The 22185-nt window shown below is 36.8% G+C and overlaps 1 protein-coding gene across 2 annotated transcripts in view; it reads left to right on the forward strand.

The window, feature by feature from the left end:
* The window catches only part of LOC106876185 (protein-L-histidine N-pros-methyltransferase CARNMT1-like), a 182716-nt gene that overhangs the window by 57223 nt on the left and 103308 nt on the right, over window positions 1–22185 (forward strand). For both annotated transcript variants that reach the window (XM_089356628.1, XM_089356630.1), the window contains exon 4: window positions 11936–12076. In XM_089356628.1, the coding sequence (XP_089212754.1) occupies window positions 11936–12076 (141 nt within the window). The remainder of the gene's footprint in view (window positions 1–11935; window positions 12077–22185) is intronic.

A 22185-nucleotide genomic window follows, 5' to 3' on the forward strand; every position in this document is an offset into this window, starting at 1 on the left:
AAACAGATGAGGTTTGGGGGACAGTGGTTGCATCCAGCTGTAGAGAAACCACCTCAACAAATTCCCTCTGACTGATGCAAGTATGTACAAAGTGGACATTAACCCTTTAGCATTCAGATTTGTCTGTCAAATATAATATTTTGAATAAGCTATGCATTACCTCGTAGCTTCAAGATTTCAATGACATGATTGTTTGTTTTTAGAATGACATTGTAGGGTAGGTGTGAGAGGCTGGACCTGATCAGTTTGTACATCAAACAGATAGAATATTTAGCTGGATATGGTCAGATTACATGCTAAAGGGTTAAAACAATGATTTCAATAATGATTGCATTTGCGTGTGCATGTGGAAGTTGGCATTTCCACTTCTTACATGAAATCATCGGAGTAAAAAGACAGTGCCATTGTATTTACATGTTTACATTATCTGTCAGCTCCTATGTCCATGATCTCTGCTATCAAAATACTGTTAACTTCAATATCCTTGTAAAATGTAGGCGTGACTGCCTAGACATAATATTTTCGAATTCAGACACAATTTCAGTAATTTTGGTAGGATATAATTAGTCGATAACTTTTACCCTAGTACTTGACTGGTACTGTATTTCAACGGACCCGAAGGGATGATTGGCAAAATTTATCTCAGCAAGATTTATACTCAGAACGCAAGAGCCGGAAGAGAATACAGCAAAACATGTATTTTTCAGAGGCTTTAACGATTCTAATAGATTGCCGCCATTGACAGACCAGACAAAATCATATGGCAAAGGGAAAAATGTGTAAAACAGAGAAGCATTTGTTTTTAAAAAAGATATTTTCTGAAATAAGTACCTGTCTCATCTATGCTAGCATAGAAAATCACCATCATCATAATTATCATCATTTGATACCCATTTTCCAGGCTGACATGGGTTGAATGGGTTGACAGGAGCTGCTAAGGCCAGGAGCCATATCAAATTCCATAGTCTGCTTTGGCATGGTTACTATAGCTGGATGCCCTTCATGCCAACCACTTTGCAGAGTATACTGGTTGCTTTTTATATGGCACCAGCACCTTCTATACGACACCAGCACTAATACTTTTCACATGGCACCAGCACCAGTATGGATGTAAAAGGAACAGAGAATACAAATATGTGTATGTGTATGTGTTTGTGGTGGGGGTTGGTTTAACAACCTTTCATAATAACACTTCTGTGCCTGTTTCTCTTCAGTTTGTAAGACTATGTGTCCTGTGGTACTGTCATCATTCCATATAAACTACTTCCCAGTGATGCCTTGAATTCCTTTTATTGGTGCAAGCATAGCTGTGTGGTTATGTTTGTTTACAATTAGCTTGTGATGCAAGACAAAGTGACAGAGACACACATACACACTTATTTACACACACATCTACATACATAAACACATATAATATAAAATAGGCTTATTTTCAGGCTTTTTTCTGTACCAAATTCACTCACAAGGGCTTTGGTTGACCCAGGGCTGTAAAAGACACTTGCACAAGGTGGCATACAGTGGCATTAAATCTAATAACCACACTGTTATGTCTGTGATATATATATATATATATATATATAGGGTAAAAATTAATAATTAATTAATAATTAGTAATTTTACCAAGTAGTTTGGTGTGTTAAAAAACCACTATCGGTAAATATAAACATAATTAAAAATTTAAGGTTCAGCAAGCATTGCTTCACCACAGCGAGTATTGCTGTTTTGGGAGTCGTATGTTTTGGTAGAGAAATAGTAGTTTTTGGCTGGTATTTCTAATTTTTGGTGTGTGGTGAAGCAGTAATTGCTGAACCCTAAATTTTCAATTATGTTTATATATATATATATATATAGTTCAGTCATGGAATTCATGAGAATCTAGGTGCTAAAATTGATTGGGCACATCATATCGAACCTATAAATTGAGGCAACTTGCAGTTGCTCTTCATTCTTTGTTTACCATAAGTATGTATATATATATATATATATATATATGTATATATGTATATATATATATATATATATATATATATATATATATATATATATATATATATATATATATATATATATATTTATGTGTATTTCTTCTATCTTAATGAATAAAAATTCTTCTGATAGAATAAATGGGTTAATAGAAACCAATGTAGCAAAGAACACAAAATAACTGTGGTTAGCTCCTGTTTTTAAGGCAGGAACTCCTTGAAATTTTGGGTATATATTTAAGAATTTAAGGATTGGAGAAAACGCATGTTATAATTGCATATTTTATTCCTACATATGTTTCAAAGGATTACAACCTGTGTGATCCATAGGGATCTTTGATATTAAAATTGTAACCTTCTCATCAGGGAAAGCATGGGAATCATCTTAAACGTAAGACATTATGCTTTCCCCTGATGAGAAGGTTACAATTTTAATATCAAAGATCCCTATGGATCACACAGGTTGTAATCCTTTGAAACATATGTAGGAATAAAGTATGCAATTATAACATGCGTTTTCTCCAATCCTTAAATTCTTATATATATATATATATGTATATATATATATATATATATATATATATATATATATATATATATATAGTCAATAGATGAGATCCAGAGATTCTTAGAATAGAAGGTGCTTAGTAGTGCTCAAATGATTCAAGCTTAGACACCATTGTCTTTATAGGGGATCAATTCCATGGGGTAAAAGAATTGCTGTAAGAGGGATCAGGTCGAGCAGATATAGATATGGAGACAGTTATGTGGATAAACAAATTAGATATATTAAATATACTTCTTATATATATATATATATATATATATATATATATATATATGCACACATACACATCCATCTATATAAATACACATAGATATATATTTATATATGATACACATTGGTACCCAATCCAATATAAACTGTAAATCCAACAGGGAGTGGTTCCAAGCATGGCATATGTATAAAAAAATAACACAAGTGGGGTTTAAAATTCACAACAGCTGTTTCAGCTGCATTTTTTGATGCATTCTTAGATTACATCATAGCAAAAATCTGCTGTCGGTAGGTAAACGTTAAACATAGACCATATAATCATATTTAAAGTTCACCTGATGATGGCAGATTTTTGCCTGATGTAATCTAAGAGTGTATCAATAAAATGCTACTGAAACAGCTGTTGTGAATTTTAAACCCCATTTGTATTTTTCTTACGATATATATATATATATATATATGTATCTATGTATCACATGCTTTATGCATGACAATGTGAACTATTGTCAGTATACCTTGTTAAATCATTTCTTGGAAAAAATAACAAAAATAGGCTCAGGCACTGCTGTGTGGTAAGTAGCTTGCTTCCCAACCATATGATTCTAGGTTCAGTCCCACTGCATGTCACCTTGGGCAAATGTCTTTTACTATAGTCTCAGGCTCATCAAAAGTCTTGTGAGTTGATTTGGTAGATGGAAGCTGCAAGATGTCCATCGTATATACATATATATATATGTATATATTTATGTGTGTGCTTGCGTATGTGTCTGTGTTTTTCCCCTTGCAATTTCTTTACAACCAATGCTGCTACATTATTTACAATTGATGGATATTTGTTTGTTGTTAACACAACGTTTCGGCTGATATACACTCCAGCCTTCTTCAGGTGTCTTGGGGAAATTTAGAACTGGGGTTCTCATCCCTAAAGTATTTTTCAATGTTATTATTATTATTATTATTATTATTATTATTATTATTATTCAGGTCACTGCTTGGTGTAGTGGTTAAGAGTGCAGGCTACTAACTCCAAGATTCCGAGTTCGATTCCAAACAGTGACCTGAATAATAATAATAATAATAATAATAATAATAATAATAATAATAAGAATAATAAGAATAATGATGATGATGATAATAATAATAATAATATGAATAATGATGATAATAATAATAATAATAATATCGAAAAACACCTTAAGAATGAGAACCTGCGTTTGAAATTTCCCCAAGACACCTGATGAAGGCTGGAGGGTATATCATCCATTGGATGAGAAAAAAAAAGTTTAAGTGAAAATATACTTTGATTTTCTTGTAAATGATTGTATTCTGTTAATAATTCATGGGGTGCATGTAGAACAGTGTGAATCCAAATGATAATGCATCTTTTCATTCTTATGTTCCAGTAGATTTGAACATGAACTATCAGGTTGCCATTGTGTTTTTGTCATTGGAGAACACCTCTTGCCTTTACACGATGAGTGTTCACAACACACGAGAAATCTTCTGGTGTAAGGCAGACTTTGAGACATCGTAGTGTTTCAGCCTCATTGTGTGTCTCTTCAGTCAAAATTATTTTGCCGGGCTGATGGATCTCACGAGAGATTTCTCTGATGAGGGAAAACAACGGTAATCAGGTATTTATGATCTAATTTAGTTAAGGCACATGGCTCACTGGTTAAAGCATTGGGCTCACGATCACGAGGCAGTGAGTTCAATTCCCAGACTGGGCTGTGTTTTGTATTCTTGAACAAGACACTTTATTTCATGTTAGTCCAGTTCACTCAACTGTAGAAATGAGTTGTGATGTCACTGGTGCCAAGCTGTATTGGCCTTTGTCTTTCCCTTGGATAACATTGGTGGCATGAAAAGGGGATCCCAGTATGCATGGGCGACTGCTGGTCTCCAATAAACAACCTTGCCCAGACTTGTGCCTCGGAAGGTAACTTTCTAGGTGCAATCCCATAGTCAGTCATGACCGAAGGGGGTCTTTGCTCCTTACTCTTTATGTTCTGATTTACCAAAATTTATTAAGAATGAACAAATAGATATGTTATTGAATGTATTCTGTCCTTGTTTGTAAATATTAATGAAATTAATATTTGTTCACTGAAGTTATAAACAAAAGTCTTAAACTCTTGTTAGAGTCATCAACTTTGTCTGAGGAGACACAGAGATGTCAAAACACTGGGTGTCCTAACGTCCCCTTATGCTAATGATTTTAGTGTGTTATAAAACAATCATTCATCTGAAAGGTGAAGTTACAGTTCAATGATGAAATACAACACCGGTTAACATATTTGGATCTTTTCTGTTTGGCTGCCAATTTTCAATCTCTTCAATTTCTGTTTGAATTGATTTCATATTTGGTGTAATGATGTAGTTTTATATGCTAATCAATACCATGAAATTTATTTTCTCTATAAATCAATAAATAAAGTGTTATTAGCTTTTAAAGTTTGCAAATTTAGGGTAATTTTAGCAAACCGTAAGCCACAAATATTCTTGCCTGTTTCCATAGTAACAAGCCAAATGTGAGAATTCTTTTGTCTGTGAGATAGCATGTGTTGATTTATTTATAGTTTCCTATTAAAACACGTCACACAAAAAATGACAGCTTCTAAATCCTGTTTTCTGACTGGGTGAAAATTGTCAAACTTTAAACCCCTATAACTTTGTTTAAAAACTTTTCTGGAAAAAGCGAAATATCTCCGAAGATTCAGCTTGGAAAACTACATTAATACACCAATTTTAAAAATCTCAATAAACTTAGAAACATCCACAACTGCAGCCAAACAGAAAGGGTTCACATATTTACATTTGAATCTACCGGAAGGTATACAGATTGAATATATAAGTCACTATTTTGATTCTTGCCACTTACCATGCATATGATGGTTTATTACTATTTCTTACTATTTCTATGTTGTCTGGTATATGTTGTAAATACTTATCTTCTATTGTATTGATATTTGTTTTCTGCTTTTGTCATTAAAGTAACTTTTTTTTTTTTAAAAAGTAAATTCTCAAGATTCATATATCGATGACAAGATTTCTAAAATTTGTTTTATTTTTTTTTCTATTCCAGAGTATATTTCTTGAAAAATAAAATAGACCAACAGACAAACAGCACTGCCCTGTAGTTTCTACTCAGCAACTTTGGTATCTGAATTACTGTTTTGCTTGCTTTTAAATTTATTAAATCATTATTATTATTGTAGAACAAGTAGAAAGATAAATTTTATTCAATGCATAGATACTGAACAGTATATATATATATATAAAGGATAAAATCAATTTTTCTTTTTAAAGCAGAAAAATTTGTCGGCAGCCAGCCATGAGTATTATTTTGTCTGGCCTGCTAATGATTCTGCCAGCTCGCATAATAATGGCTTCAAATTTTAGCACAAGGACAGTAAGTTTCGGGGGTGGGGTTAAGTTGATTACATCGACCCCAGTGCTCAACTGGTATTTATTTTATTGACTCCCAAAAGGTAACGTCGACTTTGGTGGAATTTGAACTCACAACGTAATGACGGATGAAATGCTGCTAAGCAATTGACCCAGTGTGCTAACAATTCTGCCAGCTTGCCACTTTAATAATAATAATAATAATAATAATAATAATAATAATAATAATAATAATAATAATAATAATAATTATTATTATTATTATTATTATTATTACTATCTTCTATATGTACAAGGTCTGAAGTTTTTGGGGAAGTGGATTGTCAGTTACATTGACTCTGGGCTCAATTGGTACTTATTTTGTTGACCCCCAAATAGATGAGTGGCTAAGTCAACCTTGGTGGAATTTGAACTCAGAACGTGAGGGCAGATGAAATGCCACTGAGCATACAGTGCGTAACTGGTACTTATTTAATCGACCCCGAAAGGATGAAAGGTAAAGTCGACCCTGGCGGAATTTGAACTCAGAATGTAGCGGCAGACGAAATACCGCTAAGCATTTCGCCTGGCGTTCTAACGTTTCTGCCAGTTCGCCACCACTAAGCTAACGTTTCTGCCAGTTTACTGCTTTAGTTGTGGTTGTAATAATGCACTGAAATCATAGTTGTGATGGTGCAAATCATTGGTTCCAAAGCTAAATTTTAGCTCAATGCTGGACATATTAAAACAATTAAGAAGCACAGTTCTATATTTAAGAGATGAGGAATTATTTACATTATTTACATTATTTACATTTGACGGATATTTGTCCTCATCTTGTTTGTTGTTAACACAACGTTTCGGCTGATATACCCTCCAGCCTTCGTCAGGTGTCTTGGGGAAATTTCGAACCTGGGTTCTCATTCCTAATGAGTGCAGATATGAATAGCATATGGGAACCGGTATTGAGGAAGGATAGAAAAATAATAGATTTATAAGCCTTAAAATTCACCCCATAATTGCCCACGGGCATATGGTGTAGTGGTTAAGAGCGCGGGCTACTAACCCCAAGGTTCCGAGTTTGATTCATGGCAGCGACCTGATTAATAATAGTAATAATAATAATATAATAATAATAATAACATCATTAGGAATGAGAACCCAGGTTCGAAATTTCCCCAAGACACCTGACGAAGGCTGGAGGGTATATCAGCCGAAACGTTGTGTTAACAACAAACAAGATGAGGACAAATATCCATCAAATGTAAATAATGTAAATAATGTAATTAAGAAGCAGTTGTAATGACTAATCTCATTAGTGGCTGTCATCGAATGGTTCAACTGTGGCTGAAATGAAACACCTTATGATTCAAATGATACAAATATGTGTTGATTGTAATGAGACAATGTACGTAGTTGAAATGAGATCACTGTGTTGGCCGTAAAGACATAATTCAAAGTAGATTGTAATGAAATAACTCACTGGTAGCTGTAGCATGTGGATGTGTCTTGGTTATAACGACACAGTTGTAATTATATGAGTACAGCTTTTATGTCTGCTAGGTCGTTGCCCATTGCTGCACTGCTGGTAAAAATATTTGTTAGTGCTGGTGAGATGTAAAAGGCACCCTTGATGGCGACACATAAAAGGCATCTGTGATTGTGATACGTTAAAGGCACTCGTGACAGGTATATGGCACCCTTGATGGTTACATGTAAAAGGCACCCATAATGGTGACATGTAAAATGTACTCATGACTGTGACTTATAAAAGCACACGTGACAGTGTCAGGTAAAAGGCACCTGTGACGGTAACATTTAAAAGGGGCCCATGATAGTGACATGTAAAAGGCACCCATGACGGTGACACACAAAAGACACCTGTGATGGTGACATGTAAAAATCGGCACAAACTTTCTGGACAACCCAGTATATATATTATCATTTTACATCCATTTTCTATGTGCTTGGACATGCATACGCACCCCTATGTTTTATATCACTCTTCCTCATATATACTGCTTGCACACACACATATACACGCTTGCACACACACACACACACACCATGTGTATACATATATACAAATATCACTCACAAATATCTCATGCATTAGGCAATGAGGACAAAAAGACAAGAACATAAGAGGGAAAAGTTTTAGCAAATATATATACATGCATATGACCACACACGCGCACACACACACACACACACACACACATACACACACACACAATATATATTATCATTTTACATCTGTTTTCTAGGTACATAGACATGCATACACACACCTGTGTTATATATCATTCTTTCTCACATGTACTGCACACACATACACAGACATGCTCACACAGACAGACACACCTACACACACATGCATGCACAAATAGTGAGGCTGTCTAAAATCCTATTCATATCCGCTTGAGATAACCTATATTCCACACACCAGCTAGACAGACGCATTGAACAATGTAAACATTTGAGTTGCTAACGGCCGAAATGCCTTTTTTTTTTAATATTTAGGTGTCTTTTCAGTTAGGTTAGGGCTGATCTGCCCTGGGTTAAACTATGACAACATGAACTACACACATGCACACACAAACGAAAATAACATTGCACCTTGGACATGTGTCTTCTACTATAACCTCAGGCTGATGAAAGCCTTGTGAGTGGATTTGGTTGATGGAAACTGAAAGAAGCCTGTCGTATATATGTGTTTGTGTGTGTGTGTTTGTCCCCCCCCCATTTCTTGACAACCGATGTTGGTGCGTTTATGTCCCTGTAATTTAGTAGTTCGGCAAAAGAAGCCGATTGAATAAGTACTAGGCTTCCAAAGAATAAGTTCTGGGGTTGATTTATTTGACTAAAGGCAGTGCTCCAGCATGACCGCAGTCAAATGACAAACAAGTAAAAGAATAAAAGAATATATATATGGCGAACTTCTTTCAGTTTCTGTCTAGCAAATCCAGTCACAAGGCTTTGATTAGCCTGAGGCTATAATAGAAGACACTTGCCCAAGGTGCCACGAATACCAAAGAAAAAGATGGGATGGTCACAGTTAGATTGCCTTTGATCATAGGTTTGTTCAGTCAGGGCTAACCTGGGGCAAAACAACAACAACAACAATTTAATTAAATTTGTAATCTTTTTTAACTAATATTTCTTAATTTATTGTTGTGGACAACTGTTAAACATGGAGGAGGATCTGTGATGATCTGGGGGTGCTATATCTTTGAAATCCACCGGCCCAATGGTTTCCCTTCATGGCAGAATTAATAGTCAAGACTATTCAAGCATTTTATCTGATCAAATTCATTTTATAGTTGCAGAACTGTTTCCAGAGGGAAACGTAATCTTCAGGATGATAATGCACCAATTCACACAGCTAAAGTTATTTTCATTTTATTTTAATATTTATAATTTTAATTTAATATTTATAATTGTCATTTTTGCTGTACTATGAAATTTTCATACTAAATGGGACAGAAAATGTTAATTACTGGAATGGTGTTAATTAAAAAAAAAACTTTAATCACAACATAATCATTAACATAGTGTGACAGAGTTTGATGTCAGTGTGTAATGATACTTGTAGTTATTGTGTAATTGTGAGTATAATGATAGTGAAATGATAGTGTATAATGAGAGTGTAATGATCCAGTCTAATGACTGTGTAACAACAAAAGTATCAAAGTATAATCTCTGTGTATAATGACAGTGAAATGATAGTGTGTAATAATCTAGTGTGCTGACTCAGTGAAATGACAATGTGTAAAGACTATGTAATGACAGGTGTATGATAATAGTTTGTAATGACCCAGTATATAGAAGCAATGTAGTGTCTTTTTAATAACAAATTAAATTTAATAACAAATCTAATAACAAAGTGTAATGACATCTATATATATAAAAATGAGAATGTGTGTCTGTCTGTCTGTGTGTGTGTGTGTGTGTGTGAATCCCTAAAACTCGAGAACTACGCAACCAATTTCATTCAAATTTTACAGATGCCTTACTTAGGGTTTCAGTTGTGTTTTAGTCAAAAAAAAGTTTTAACTTCTTGCAGAGTTCGAGCCCACGGCAACATAATATCTCCTCCACTATTTAAGTATTACGTGTCAAAAGTGAAACAAAAACACTCATGTCAAATACTTTCACTTTAAAAATGTAACTATTCCACTAACTGAAACAATCACATTTCGATACTGTAATGACAGATACTTTCAGAGAGAGAGAAAGAGAGAAAGAGAGAGAGAGAGAGAGAGAGAGAGAGAGAGAGAGAGAGATGTATATGTATACATATAGATGTATATGTACACGTTATTCCTCTGACTGAAACAATCACATTTCGATACTGTAACGGCAGATACTTTCAGAGAGAGAGATGTATATGTATAGATATATATATATATATATATAAATATAGATCTATATGCATACATGTATATGTATACATATGTGTAGATGTATATATAGATGTACATGTAATATGTACACATATATACATATATATATACATGCATACAGATATCTATACATATATACACCCATCACACACACATGCACACAAACACACACATTAGTCATTTGTTTTCTTATCCAAAACTACGTCAAAAGTACTGAATGGATCTTTATGAAATGTGGAAATTATATTCTATGCATAACGGCCATAACTCCCATGAAAATTCATATATTTTTGATGTTGATGAAATTTTAACCCGAACATAACAGATGAGCACTGTCTGTAGCTGGTGTTCTCTTGGAAGAGCCCTGCTTCTCACATGGACAACTGTATGTTGGCTGCTCAAGAGTGGGCAGGAAGAAAAACCTATTTGCATGTGCTCCACAAGGGAAAACAAGGAACATTGTTTACAACGAGGTGTTATAATCACAACAGCAAGAAAGTATGTACATGATCACCTTCTTTTACGAAACTTCATTGACTTTCATATATTTATATTGATATACATATATATGTGTGTTTGGGTGCGTGTGTGTGTGTATATATATATCTCTATATATAAAGATGAGAATGTGTGTCTGTCTGTCTGTGTGAATCCCTAAAACTCGAAAACTACACAACTCTCTTTTACAAACCCAGTGAAAATACGTATATTTCATATGTCAAAGAAATTCAAGCAATACATATAACACCAAAGTTAAAAACATTCCCAACAATTCCACAATCCCCAACCTCCAGAGCTATTGAAGAAACTGTTATCATCAACTGACCAAGAGTCCAAACATTTGGAAAAAAAATTAGACAATACGACGCTGTACTACAGATGGCATCATTTGGAACCACAAGAGATTTAACTGAGGCAGCATTCATCCAAACTTTCAAGATCCAACCTCAGATTTATCATCGCACTGTCTCTCTACTACCTCTGTCAAATGAATCACCAAAATTGGCCTTTCATTATTTATAATCTGTACCTGTTTGTTTGGTTACGAAATAAAATACACAAAACGTGTTTCTGAATTACGTGTATTTACTTTATATACATATGAGTTGAAAACTTTCTTCGAGCATTCCACTTGTAATGACAGTGTGTAACAACAGAAGTATAATGACTATTTAATGACAGTGGAATGATAGTGTATAAAGACTATGTAGTGACAAGTGTATAATGACAATGTGTATTTACAGTGTAATGATTGTGTGTAATGATGCAGTGTATAATAAATGTGTAATAACACTGGATAATGACAATGTGTAATGACAGTATAATGACAATATGTAATGACACTGGATAATGACAAATTTCTACAATCCATTCTTTTGCAGTGACCCGTCTACTGTTTTTGTGCTAGTTCCTGGTGCTGGTCTTGGAAGATTGGCATATGAACTGGCAAAGCTCGGATACAGTTGTCAAGGCAACGAATGGAGCTTATTCATGTTATTTGCATCTAACTTTGTACTGAACAAGTGAGTATCTCTTATCATCATTATCATCTTTCTTCTATCTTTCATCACCACTGCCCTCACTCCCATCATCATCACCTGTCTTATATATTTATTATCGTCTTCTTATTTTTGGCTCATGCATACGTACCTATGATTGTGTGATGTCAAACTTATATGCATATAATGTATGACAGTATATCAAGTGTAGCTCCCACATAGACCCTTCATCATCATCATCATTATTTGATGTCCGTTGTCCATGCTGGCATGGGTTGGATGGTTTGACCAGAACTGGCAAGCTGGAGAGCTGCCCCAGACTCCAGTGTGATTTTAGATGGTTTCTATGGCTGGATGCCCTTCCAAACACCAACCACTTTACAAAGTATGTTAGGTGCTTTTGTGTGGCACCACATGGCCGCTTTTATATGGCGTCACATGGATGCTTCTACGTGGTGCCACATGGGCGCTTTATACCAACAACAGGATTGGTCTTGCTGTGGGGTACGGGCCTTCTTGAGTATGACCAGGTGCCAGGTATCTCAGTCCTTTGTCATCTCACCTGAAAGGTTCAGCTTCCTGGGGTTGTTCTTCAGTACTTCATCCCATGTCTTCCTGGGTCTCCAACTTCCACATGTTCCACCCACTTTGAGGGACTGGCACTTCTTTATGGAGCCGACGGCATCCATCCACATCACATGACCAAACCAGTGCAGTTTCCCTCTCTTGCACGCAACAACTAATTCCTTATATGCCTAACTTCTCTCTCAGAACTATGGCACTTTGTCAGACATGTTTTATATATTTATATCTGAGCTTTCTCGGCTCATATATATTTCGATTTGATGGAAGGAATGAGATCATATACAGCACAGATATTTGATCTCTGTAAGTAAATTATTTGTGTGGATCATCATCATCATCGTTTAATGTCCGCTTTCCATGCTAGCATGGGTTCGACGATTTGACTGAGGACTGGTGAAACCGGATGGCAACACCAGGCTCCAATCTAAATTTGGCAGAGTTTCTACAGCTGGATGCCCTTCATTCAGCAAAAAGCTGTGGAGCACCCTCTTGTCATATATGTCATCATCATCATCGTTTAACGTCCGCTTTCCATGCTAGCATGGGTTGGACGATTTGACTGAGGACTGGTGAAACCAGATGGCAACACCAGGCTCCAATCTGATTTGGCAGAGTTTCTACAGCTGGATGCCCTTCCTAATGCCAACCAATCTGAGAGTGTAGTGGGTGCTTTTACGTGCCACCCGCACGAAGGCCAGTCAGGCGGTACTGGCAATGATCTCGCTCGAAAATCCTACACAGGCCAGTCAGGCGGTACTGGCAATGGTCACGCTCAAAATGGTGTATTTTATGTGCCACCCGCACAAGAGCCAGTCCAGGGGCACGTGTTTGAATATTTACTTTCTGTGTGCTTTGCATGAAAAAATACTGAACTACAATTGGTGAAGTTTGTGGTATTTTGCTGTCCCCTGACTCAGCACTTTTCAAGACATGTGGAGTATGCGGCTCCTTATTTGAAAAAAAAAGAACATAGGTATTCAGCTTCAAAGCAAGGCCTCAATGAATGTACTTTTTTTGAACCCATGTAGCATGTTGAACCCATGTAGCATGTCAAAACATGTAAATATGACCAAACAAATATATTTATGTAGCAACACATTTTATTTATCCACTCACATGCAGCAGCACATTTATTAGTTTAATTACATGAAACAACGCATTATATAACATTTTATCTCAGGTATTTACATGTTTTATTCATTTCATCACAAAATAACACACGCCTGCTACTGTAGCATGTTAATTATACCAAATGCATTTTCTGGTGTAAAACACACGTTAGGCGGCTTATCAAGGGGACCATATCACAAATCAACGATATACATACAATACCACTACTGGCACTCCGTCGGTTACGACTTCGAGGGTTCCAGTTGATCCGATCAACGGAACAGCCTGCTCGTGAAATTAACGTGCAAGTGGCTGAGCACTCCACAGACACGTGTACCCTTAACGGAGTTCTCGGGGATATTCAGCGTGACACAGTGTGACAAGGCTGACCCTTTGAATTACAAGCACAACAGAAACAGGAAGTAAGAGTTGTGGTGAAAGAGTACAGCAGGGTTCACCTCCACCATCCCCTGCCAGAGCCTCGTGGAGCTGTAGGTGTTTTCGCTCAATAAGCACTCACAACGCCCGGTCCTATGACCGCGAGTCCGCTGCCCTAACCACTGGGCCATTGCACCTCCACAATACCACTGTAAACAATAAACAATCCATGGTGGAGATGGACTATATGTAATCTGAACCTTCCCCCCCTTATTTATTAATTTTTTTTACGGAATCCCACGTTTTAGGCTATGGAGATTCCGATTCTGAAAAATTTCAACCCCCTCCCCACCAAGCAGGCTATTTACATGCTAGAAATAACAGCCAAATCTCACAAAACTAGTGTTAGGGTTAGGGTCAGGGTTAGGGTTAGGGTTAGGGTCAGGGTTACGGTTAGGGTTAAGGTTAGGGTTTGAGTTAGGGTTAGGTTTACCCTGTGGATCTGTATAAAACCGGGGTGGGGGGGATCGAAATTTTGAAATTGAGATTTTTGAAATTTTTTTTTCAGAATCGGAATCTCCATAGCCTAAAACGTGGGATTCCGTAAAAAAAAAAAAAAAAATTTAAAAGTGGGGTATACCCAGATTACATATACTCCATCTCCACCCAATCCATTATTATCAAAACTGCTGATTTCATCGACGTTTCTGCCCTCGTTTAAATACCTGAACGCATATTTATAATTTCTGTTATTACTCTCTTATTTCATATATTTCCTGCTGAATTTTTATATATTCTCTAATTGACTCACGCTTTTATTTCGTAGTATTTACTCGATAATAAGGGCAACACGAATATATAAGCGACATTAAAGAAAATTGTCGGAAAAAGAGAGTTAATCTAAGGGAAGTAATAACCAGTCTAAGGGAGTTAACTTGCATTCAATTCTGATCATGACTTTCAGCTTTTTGTAAGATTTGCGTTTTCAAGCTCAGAACTTAGAAAACTGATAAGGAGGATACAGGAAGCGGTCGAAAAAGCCAGCTTCTATATATGGCTGAAGCGGGAAGACCAAATGTGCCTTGAAAGTCATAACATGCCGGCAGGAAAATAACATCATTAGGTGAGACAGGCTGACACCGAAGTGGCTTCGCTGATTGACAGGTGACGGTCTCAGTTAGAGCATGCGTGGGCTAAGATTACGCGCCTTCCATTGTCAGTTAAAGTTTAGACAGTGTCACGTGACAACTTGCTGGGGGAAAACTGCTGGAGCCTAGCAGCAGGTATAAAAAGGGGAATTTGACAAGACAGTCAGTCGGACGCTGACACTCGTACATGCTGCATCGAAGATGCCAGGGAACAGAAGAAAGAAGACATGCACCCAACACCAGAGCTGAAGACACCTCCGAAAGGGGGGGGGGAGGGGCCGCCGCGTCAAAACGGTAGAGGAGTAGGGGCCGAAACCGGACGTGGTTCCTCCTGATGATGTCTTGAGCTAACTGGATCCTATAAAGGAGCTGTTGTGGTAGCAGACCACGAAACATGGTTGAAATTCCTAGTTTCATTTATAGGCGGCAAGCTGGCAGAATATTTCTCCACTCTTAATTTTCTGTTAATTTCTTTCTTTCTCCTCCTTCTCTTTCTCTAAATTGCCTTTGACATTAAACCTATTAACGGTTTAAAAAAAAAAAAACTTAATCATATACACGGTAATCACCGGTAATCACATTCGGTTAAAATGGCTTATTAATGGGTTTTGTTTCTCTTTTTTCCCTGTTAAGATGATTACATTGTTTTACATCATTTTATTCCCCCTGAAATAATGCCAATGTTTTCTTCGAAACAAAAGTCAGAAGTATAAAGATTTGAATAACACCTGCGTTTAACTCCATTTCTTAATCTATCTATCTATCTAGCTATCTCTCTCTCTCTCCCTCTATATATATATTTATATATAATATATACATATGTCTTGCAAACAACTCGCACATGCAAGTGCTACCAGTCGAGAACTCCGCTTACCGGAAGCCAGCAAGTGTATGGGGTCATCAGGAGGGCATAATTACAGGGTTTTACCCTCCAGACTTTGGGAGGTCATAACTTTCAAAAAAATGAATATTTTTTAATGAAATTTTCTATGCATATAGTATTTACTATGTAGAATCCGAATATACAAATTTCCGGTGAAAGTGTTTTGGAATGGGGGTGGGGGACAATTTTCGGAAATTCCAACAGAGTCCACTTAAATTCTTCTTAACTTCCAGGAAAATTAATATTTTTTCGTGAAATTTTCTACAAATATACCTTGATGTATGTACATTTCGAGCATGTAGGAATTTTAAAGGAAACAACTGCAGGTTATTTTTAAGAAGCGTTCCCAACTCGGTGGTGTTTCGGAGCAAGTCGTCCATATTTTTCTCTATTATGTGCGTATGTGCATCCGTAGATTTCTAGACAGTGAAGAGAAGCCGCCATAAGAAAACTTTCGTTAAAAATAACATGCACGCGATTTTTTTTTCTCAATAGAAGTAAATTCCAAAGTAAACGTTTCTAGTAGAGAAGTAGAAGAGAACAGGAGCAAAAATAGGAATATACACGCACGGTTAAATATAGAAACTATCACAGTGTCGCTTCCCGAAGAATTTTAAAATGTTAGCTTTCCGAAACTTTTTTTTCAATCTTGCAAAAACACGAAGATTAAGAATAAACAGAAAAAGTACACAAATATATTTTACATACCTGTCGTATACGTCGGTTTTGTTTTTTTCACTTTAAAGGTGGATTAATCCCAAACATAAGTTTGGTCACTGTTTCAGTACGTGTTTGTGTTCTTCATTGATCTCATGTGAAATCTTGTATTAGTTAAAAAATGTTTGTTTAAAAAAAAAGTATGTTATGTATATATGTATTTAAAATGTGTATTGCTCAGCAATTTGAGCAAAGAGGTGCTCAAACTGTCTAGTGGAGTACCTCTTCCGCCACATGAATTCTATTAAATACGTGGAAAACAACTCGGATGAGGTACCATAAAGTTGCCGATATTTGCGCTTAGCATGCGCCCACATTCCTTCTACATGATTTGTGTGTACACCTGTGGCTTCATCAACAAATGAAACTGAGTGGTTTACCGTTAAATGCAGGAACCCTTGCTGCTGCAAATTGCGATAAACTGCCCATTCATCAGTGAAAATGATGCTCCCTGGACGGACATGTTGCCGGATAATGGATTCCAAGGAATCCATGAACCGGCTATTATCCGGGCATATAGATAAAAAGCAATTGGCGGGATTGTCCAATTCAACCCCACCCAACACCCAAGTGCCGTCGTAGTGCGCACCCCGCCGATACTTTCGGTGCATGAATTTCGATTCATCGATGGCAACTACGACATCAGGGCCGCCAATCATTAATGGGTTAGCAATTAGGTGTTGCCGAAATTTCGAAAATGAACAATTGTGTACACTGAAATTAAATTTATTCTGTTGTCACTCAGGATGAATATTATGCAATGTCCTCTGTTTCGCCTGGTGGATTTGTATGAAATCAGCCGTGACCAGGACCATCTCATTGAATGGCTGAAAAGATATGGACTTTTAGCAGAAGCGCATGTCTGTGACCACAATTGTTCATTTTCGAAATTTCGGCAAGTTTAAGATGGATATAGCTGGAAGTGTACTAGTCGACAGTGTCGAAAACGCTTTTCTATTAGAAAAGGATCGTTTTTTCAAATGAGTAATTTGCCTTTAAAAACAATACTGCTCTTTTTGTATTGGTGGTCGATTGATGTACCCTTGCGGAGAATTATGCACGAGTTACAAATTGCGAGTTGGTCCACTGTGGTGGATTGGGCCAATTTCTGCTGAGATATCCTGGCACAACAATGATTGGCGGCCCTGATGTCGTAGTTGCCATCGATGAATCGAAATTCATGCACCGAAAGTATCGGCCGGGTGCGCACTACGACGACACTTTGGTGTTGGGTGGGGTTGAATTGGACAATCCCGCCAATTGCTTTTTATCTATATGCCCAGATAATAGCCGGTTCATGGATTCCTTGGAATCCATTATCCGGCAACATGTCCGTCCAGGGAGCATCATTTCACTGATGAATGGGCAGGTTATCGCAATTTGCAGCAGCAAGGGTTCCTGCATTTAACGGTAAACCACTCAGTTTCATTTGTTGATGAAGCCACAGGTGTACACACAAATCATGTAGAAGGAATGTGGGCGCATGCTAAGCGCAAATATCGGCAACTTTATGGTCTCATCCGAGTTGTTTTCCACGTATTTAATAGAATTCATGTGGCGGAAGAGGTACTCCACTAGACAGTTTGAGCACCTCTTTGCTCAAATTGCTGAGCAATACACATTTTAAATACATATATACATAACATACTTTTTTTTTAAACAAACATTTTTTAACTAATACAAGATTTCACATGAGATCAATGAAGAACACAAACACGTACTGAAACAGTGACCAAACTTATGTTTGGGATTAATCCACCTTTAAAGTGAAAAAAACAAAACCGACGTATACGACAGGTATGTAAAATATATTTGTGTACTTTTTCTGTTTATTCTTAATCTTCGTGTTTTTGCAAGATTGAAAAAAAAGTTTCGGAAAGCTAACATTTTAAAATTCTTCGGGAAGCGACACTGTGATAGTTTCTATATTTAACCGTGCGTGTATATTCCTATTTTTGCTCCTGTTCTCTTCTACTTCTCTACTAGAAACGTTTACTTTGGAATTTACTTCTATTGAGAAAAAAAAATCGTGTGCATGTTATTTTTAACGAAAGTTTTCTTATGACGGCTTCTCTTCACTGTCTAGAAATCTACGGATGCACATACGCACATAATAGAGAAAAATGAAACAAATATGGACGACTTGCTCCGAAACACCACCGAGTGGGGAACGCTTCTCAAAAATAACCTGCAGTTGTTTCCTTCAAAATTCCTACATGCTCGAAATGTACATACATCAAGGAATATTTGTAGAAAATTTCACGAAAAAATATTAATTTTCCTGGAAGTTAAGAAGAATTTAAGTGGACTCTGTTGGAATTTCCGAAAATTGTCCCCCACCCCCATTCCAAAACACTTTCACCGAAAATTTGTATATTCGGATTCTACATAGTAAATACTATATGCATAGAAAATTTCATTAAAAAATATTCATTTTTCTGAAAGTTATGACCTCCCAAAGTCTGGAGGGTAAAACCCTGTAATTATGCCATCAGGAGAGAATGCGCGCCGTTTCGGGGCCTACCTCTCGACGGCATCAATGCGCACCGGCCCCCCTCACTGATATGAGGCCCCGCTTGCTAGATTAACTGATTATTAAAACAAAGCTCAATATTTCTCTAGCCATCGCTCATCGTCTCTTTTTAACCAAATCCAGTGGCTAGCCTTCGTTAATAATAATATAAATAATATATAAATATATGCGTATATACATACACATACGTACATACCTACATATATATGTAGGTAGAGATGGACTATATGTAATCTGAACCTTTTCCCCCCCTTATTTATTAATTTTTTTTACGGAATCCCACGTTTTAGGCTATGGAGATTCCGATTCTGAAAAAAAAATTTTTGAAAAATTTCACCAAGCAGGCTATTTACATGCTAGAAATAACAGCCAGATCTCACAAAACTAGTGTTAGGGTTAGGTTTAGGGTTAGGGTTAGGGTCAGGGTCAGGGTTAGGGTTAGGTTTACCCTGTGGATCTATATAAAAACCGGGGGGAGGGATCGAAATTTTGAAATTGAGATTTTTGAAAATTTTTTTCCAGAATTGGATTCTCCATGGTCTGAAACATAGGATTCCGTAAAAAAAACAAAATTTAAAAGTGGGGGTATACCCAGATTACATATACTCCATCTCCACCTATATGTATATATACATGCATATATGGGGACAGGACATCAAAAAATGTGGACAGAATGAGAAACAAGAACATAAAAAACAAAAACATAGAAAACGAACTTTTTTTCGAACAACGAAAAAACAAACAAACAGAGAAATGAGACAGGAAACATAAAGAACATTCCCTGCATCAGTTTTCCCGTTTTATCTACTCCGCATTTCAAAGGCAAGGACAAGACACGACTTCGCTAAAACAGTCCTTCCCACAAAGCAAATTAAATAAAATTTGGGATTTTTCGCAGAGGGTTAAAGTGGTAACAACAATTGGACAGTGAGAACAAAACAGTAAAAACAAACGGTGAGGGCTGTTAAGCCAAGACGACGTGAAGTGGTGAATGTTGGAAAAATAAGCTTTGAGAAGAGACAGATAAAAACACGTCTTGTCTTTAGGAAGAAAGTGGAAGAAGGAGAGAGTGACCGTTAGTCACATGTGATCAACGAGAGAGTCAAGGAGGAAGAGAGGGAGAGGGAACGGTGAAGGGGAGAGGAGAAGAATAGGGAAAGGGTGGGAGAGAAAAACAGACAGGAAGAAGAACGAGAGGGGGAGATAGATAGACAGAAAAGAGATAGAATAAGAGTGCGCATCGTAATTATTAAGACAAAACTTACTTGGAAAAGGATGCGTGGCGTTAGAAATGACAAATCTTGCCTAAGTATGCTTATGATTGAGTTTACATCATTGACAAGACCCAATGTGGGCCAAAATGCATCTGGCTTTCTTGTTAGTCACTGCTTTGATAATGTTGTTACAGAATATTGGAAATGGACGACACTGATTGTATGATGGTGACACTCGTTTACGACCATCACATGATATTAAGACAAGGAGACTCATTTACACACACACACACGGACATACGTACATGTATATATGTCTGCATACATACACACATGTACACACACACATACACATCGGTGGTTATCTTTCGATTTCCAACTACCGAACGCACTCACAAGGCTTCTGTTGGTCCATGGCTATTGCAGAAGCCATTTGTCTAAAGTGCCATGCAGTAGGTCTGAACCCAGATCCATATGGTTGGAAAACAAACGTCTTACCACACAGCCACGTTTGCACCCTCTACCATTAGAAAAAAGAAAAAAGAGAAGGCTATTGAATATGTTGCGTCTAAACCAGGGATCCCTAAGTCTTTTAGACCGTCAACCCCTTCATGGAATCCTTGATCCCTCATCCACCCCAAGGCATGTACAAAAATAAATAAATAAATAATAATAATAATAAAGTAGATGTGCATTTACCGACCCCTCGAATAGTTCCATCGCACCCCTGGAGTCGATATTGGGGACCCCTAGTCTAAACGAACAAAGAAAAAACAAAGATGGGATGGAACACCATCATAAAACGTACTTCATCAGCTCTGACGTACGGTTAAACAAGTCACATCATCATCATATACCTGTCCCAAAAATAAATATCTGTTGTATTACACAGAGAAGTGAAAGAAAATGAGTTGAATATCTGGTCGAAGGACACCATATTGCCACAGGAATTTAATTACAATCTCGGATCTTGTGTAGAACCATGTTGCTTCTCGTTAAAGACCATGCAAACTTGACAAGGGAGATAACTCTTCAGATTGATGCAAGGGAAACAACTCATCTTAATCTATGCAGAGAGGGGCCTGTATTTTCTTGTTTGATGTGTTAAAAATGTCAGCGAAATCTTTCTCCAAATCACACCCTATTGTTCTGGAAACGGGGAAAAACCATGTTATTCCTGTATACTTTTAAAGGGACTTGATGGATCTGGCTGGAATATCATTAATAATAGGTTTGTTCGGTTGCGATTAACTTGGGAGTAGGAAACAATTGCGTAGAAATGTTGACACCCTATGCCAGAAAAAAAAAAAAATTAAAAGTTTGACACTGCGGGTTGAATATCGTGACATTTGTTAGTTTTACCGTGCATTTAATGCTACATTCTGTTTTATGTCTGTGTGCTTAAGAAACCCGCATTGCAACCATGTAGCTACATGGTTTCGTGTTCAGTTCCAATGCGCAGTATCTTGGGCAATATACCGTCGGGCTGATCAATACTTTGTTAGTGAATTTAGTAGAGAGCAAAATGAAGCAAATACCGTAAATCACCGAGTATAGTCCGCCCT

Source organism: Octopus bimaculoides, chromosome 8 (assembly GCF_046866305.1).
Source record: "Octopus bimaculoides isolate indiv1 chromosome 8, ASM4686630v1, whole genome shotgun sequence".
NCBI classification, from domain to species: domain Eukaryota; kingdom Metazoa; phylum Mollusca; class Cephalopoda; order Octopoda; family Octopodidae; genus Octopus; species Octopus bimaculoides.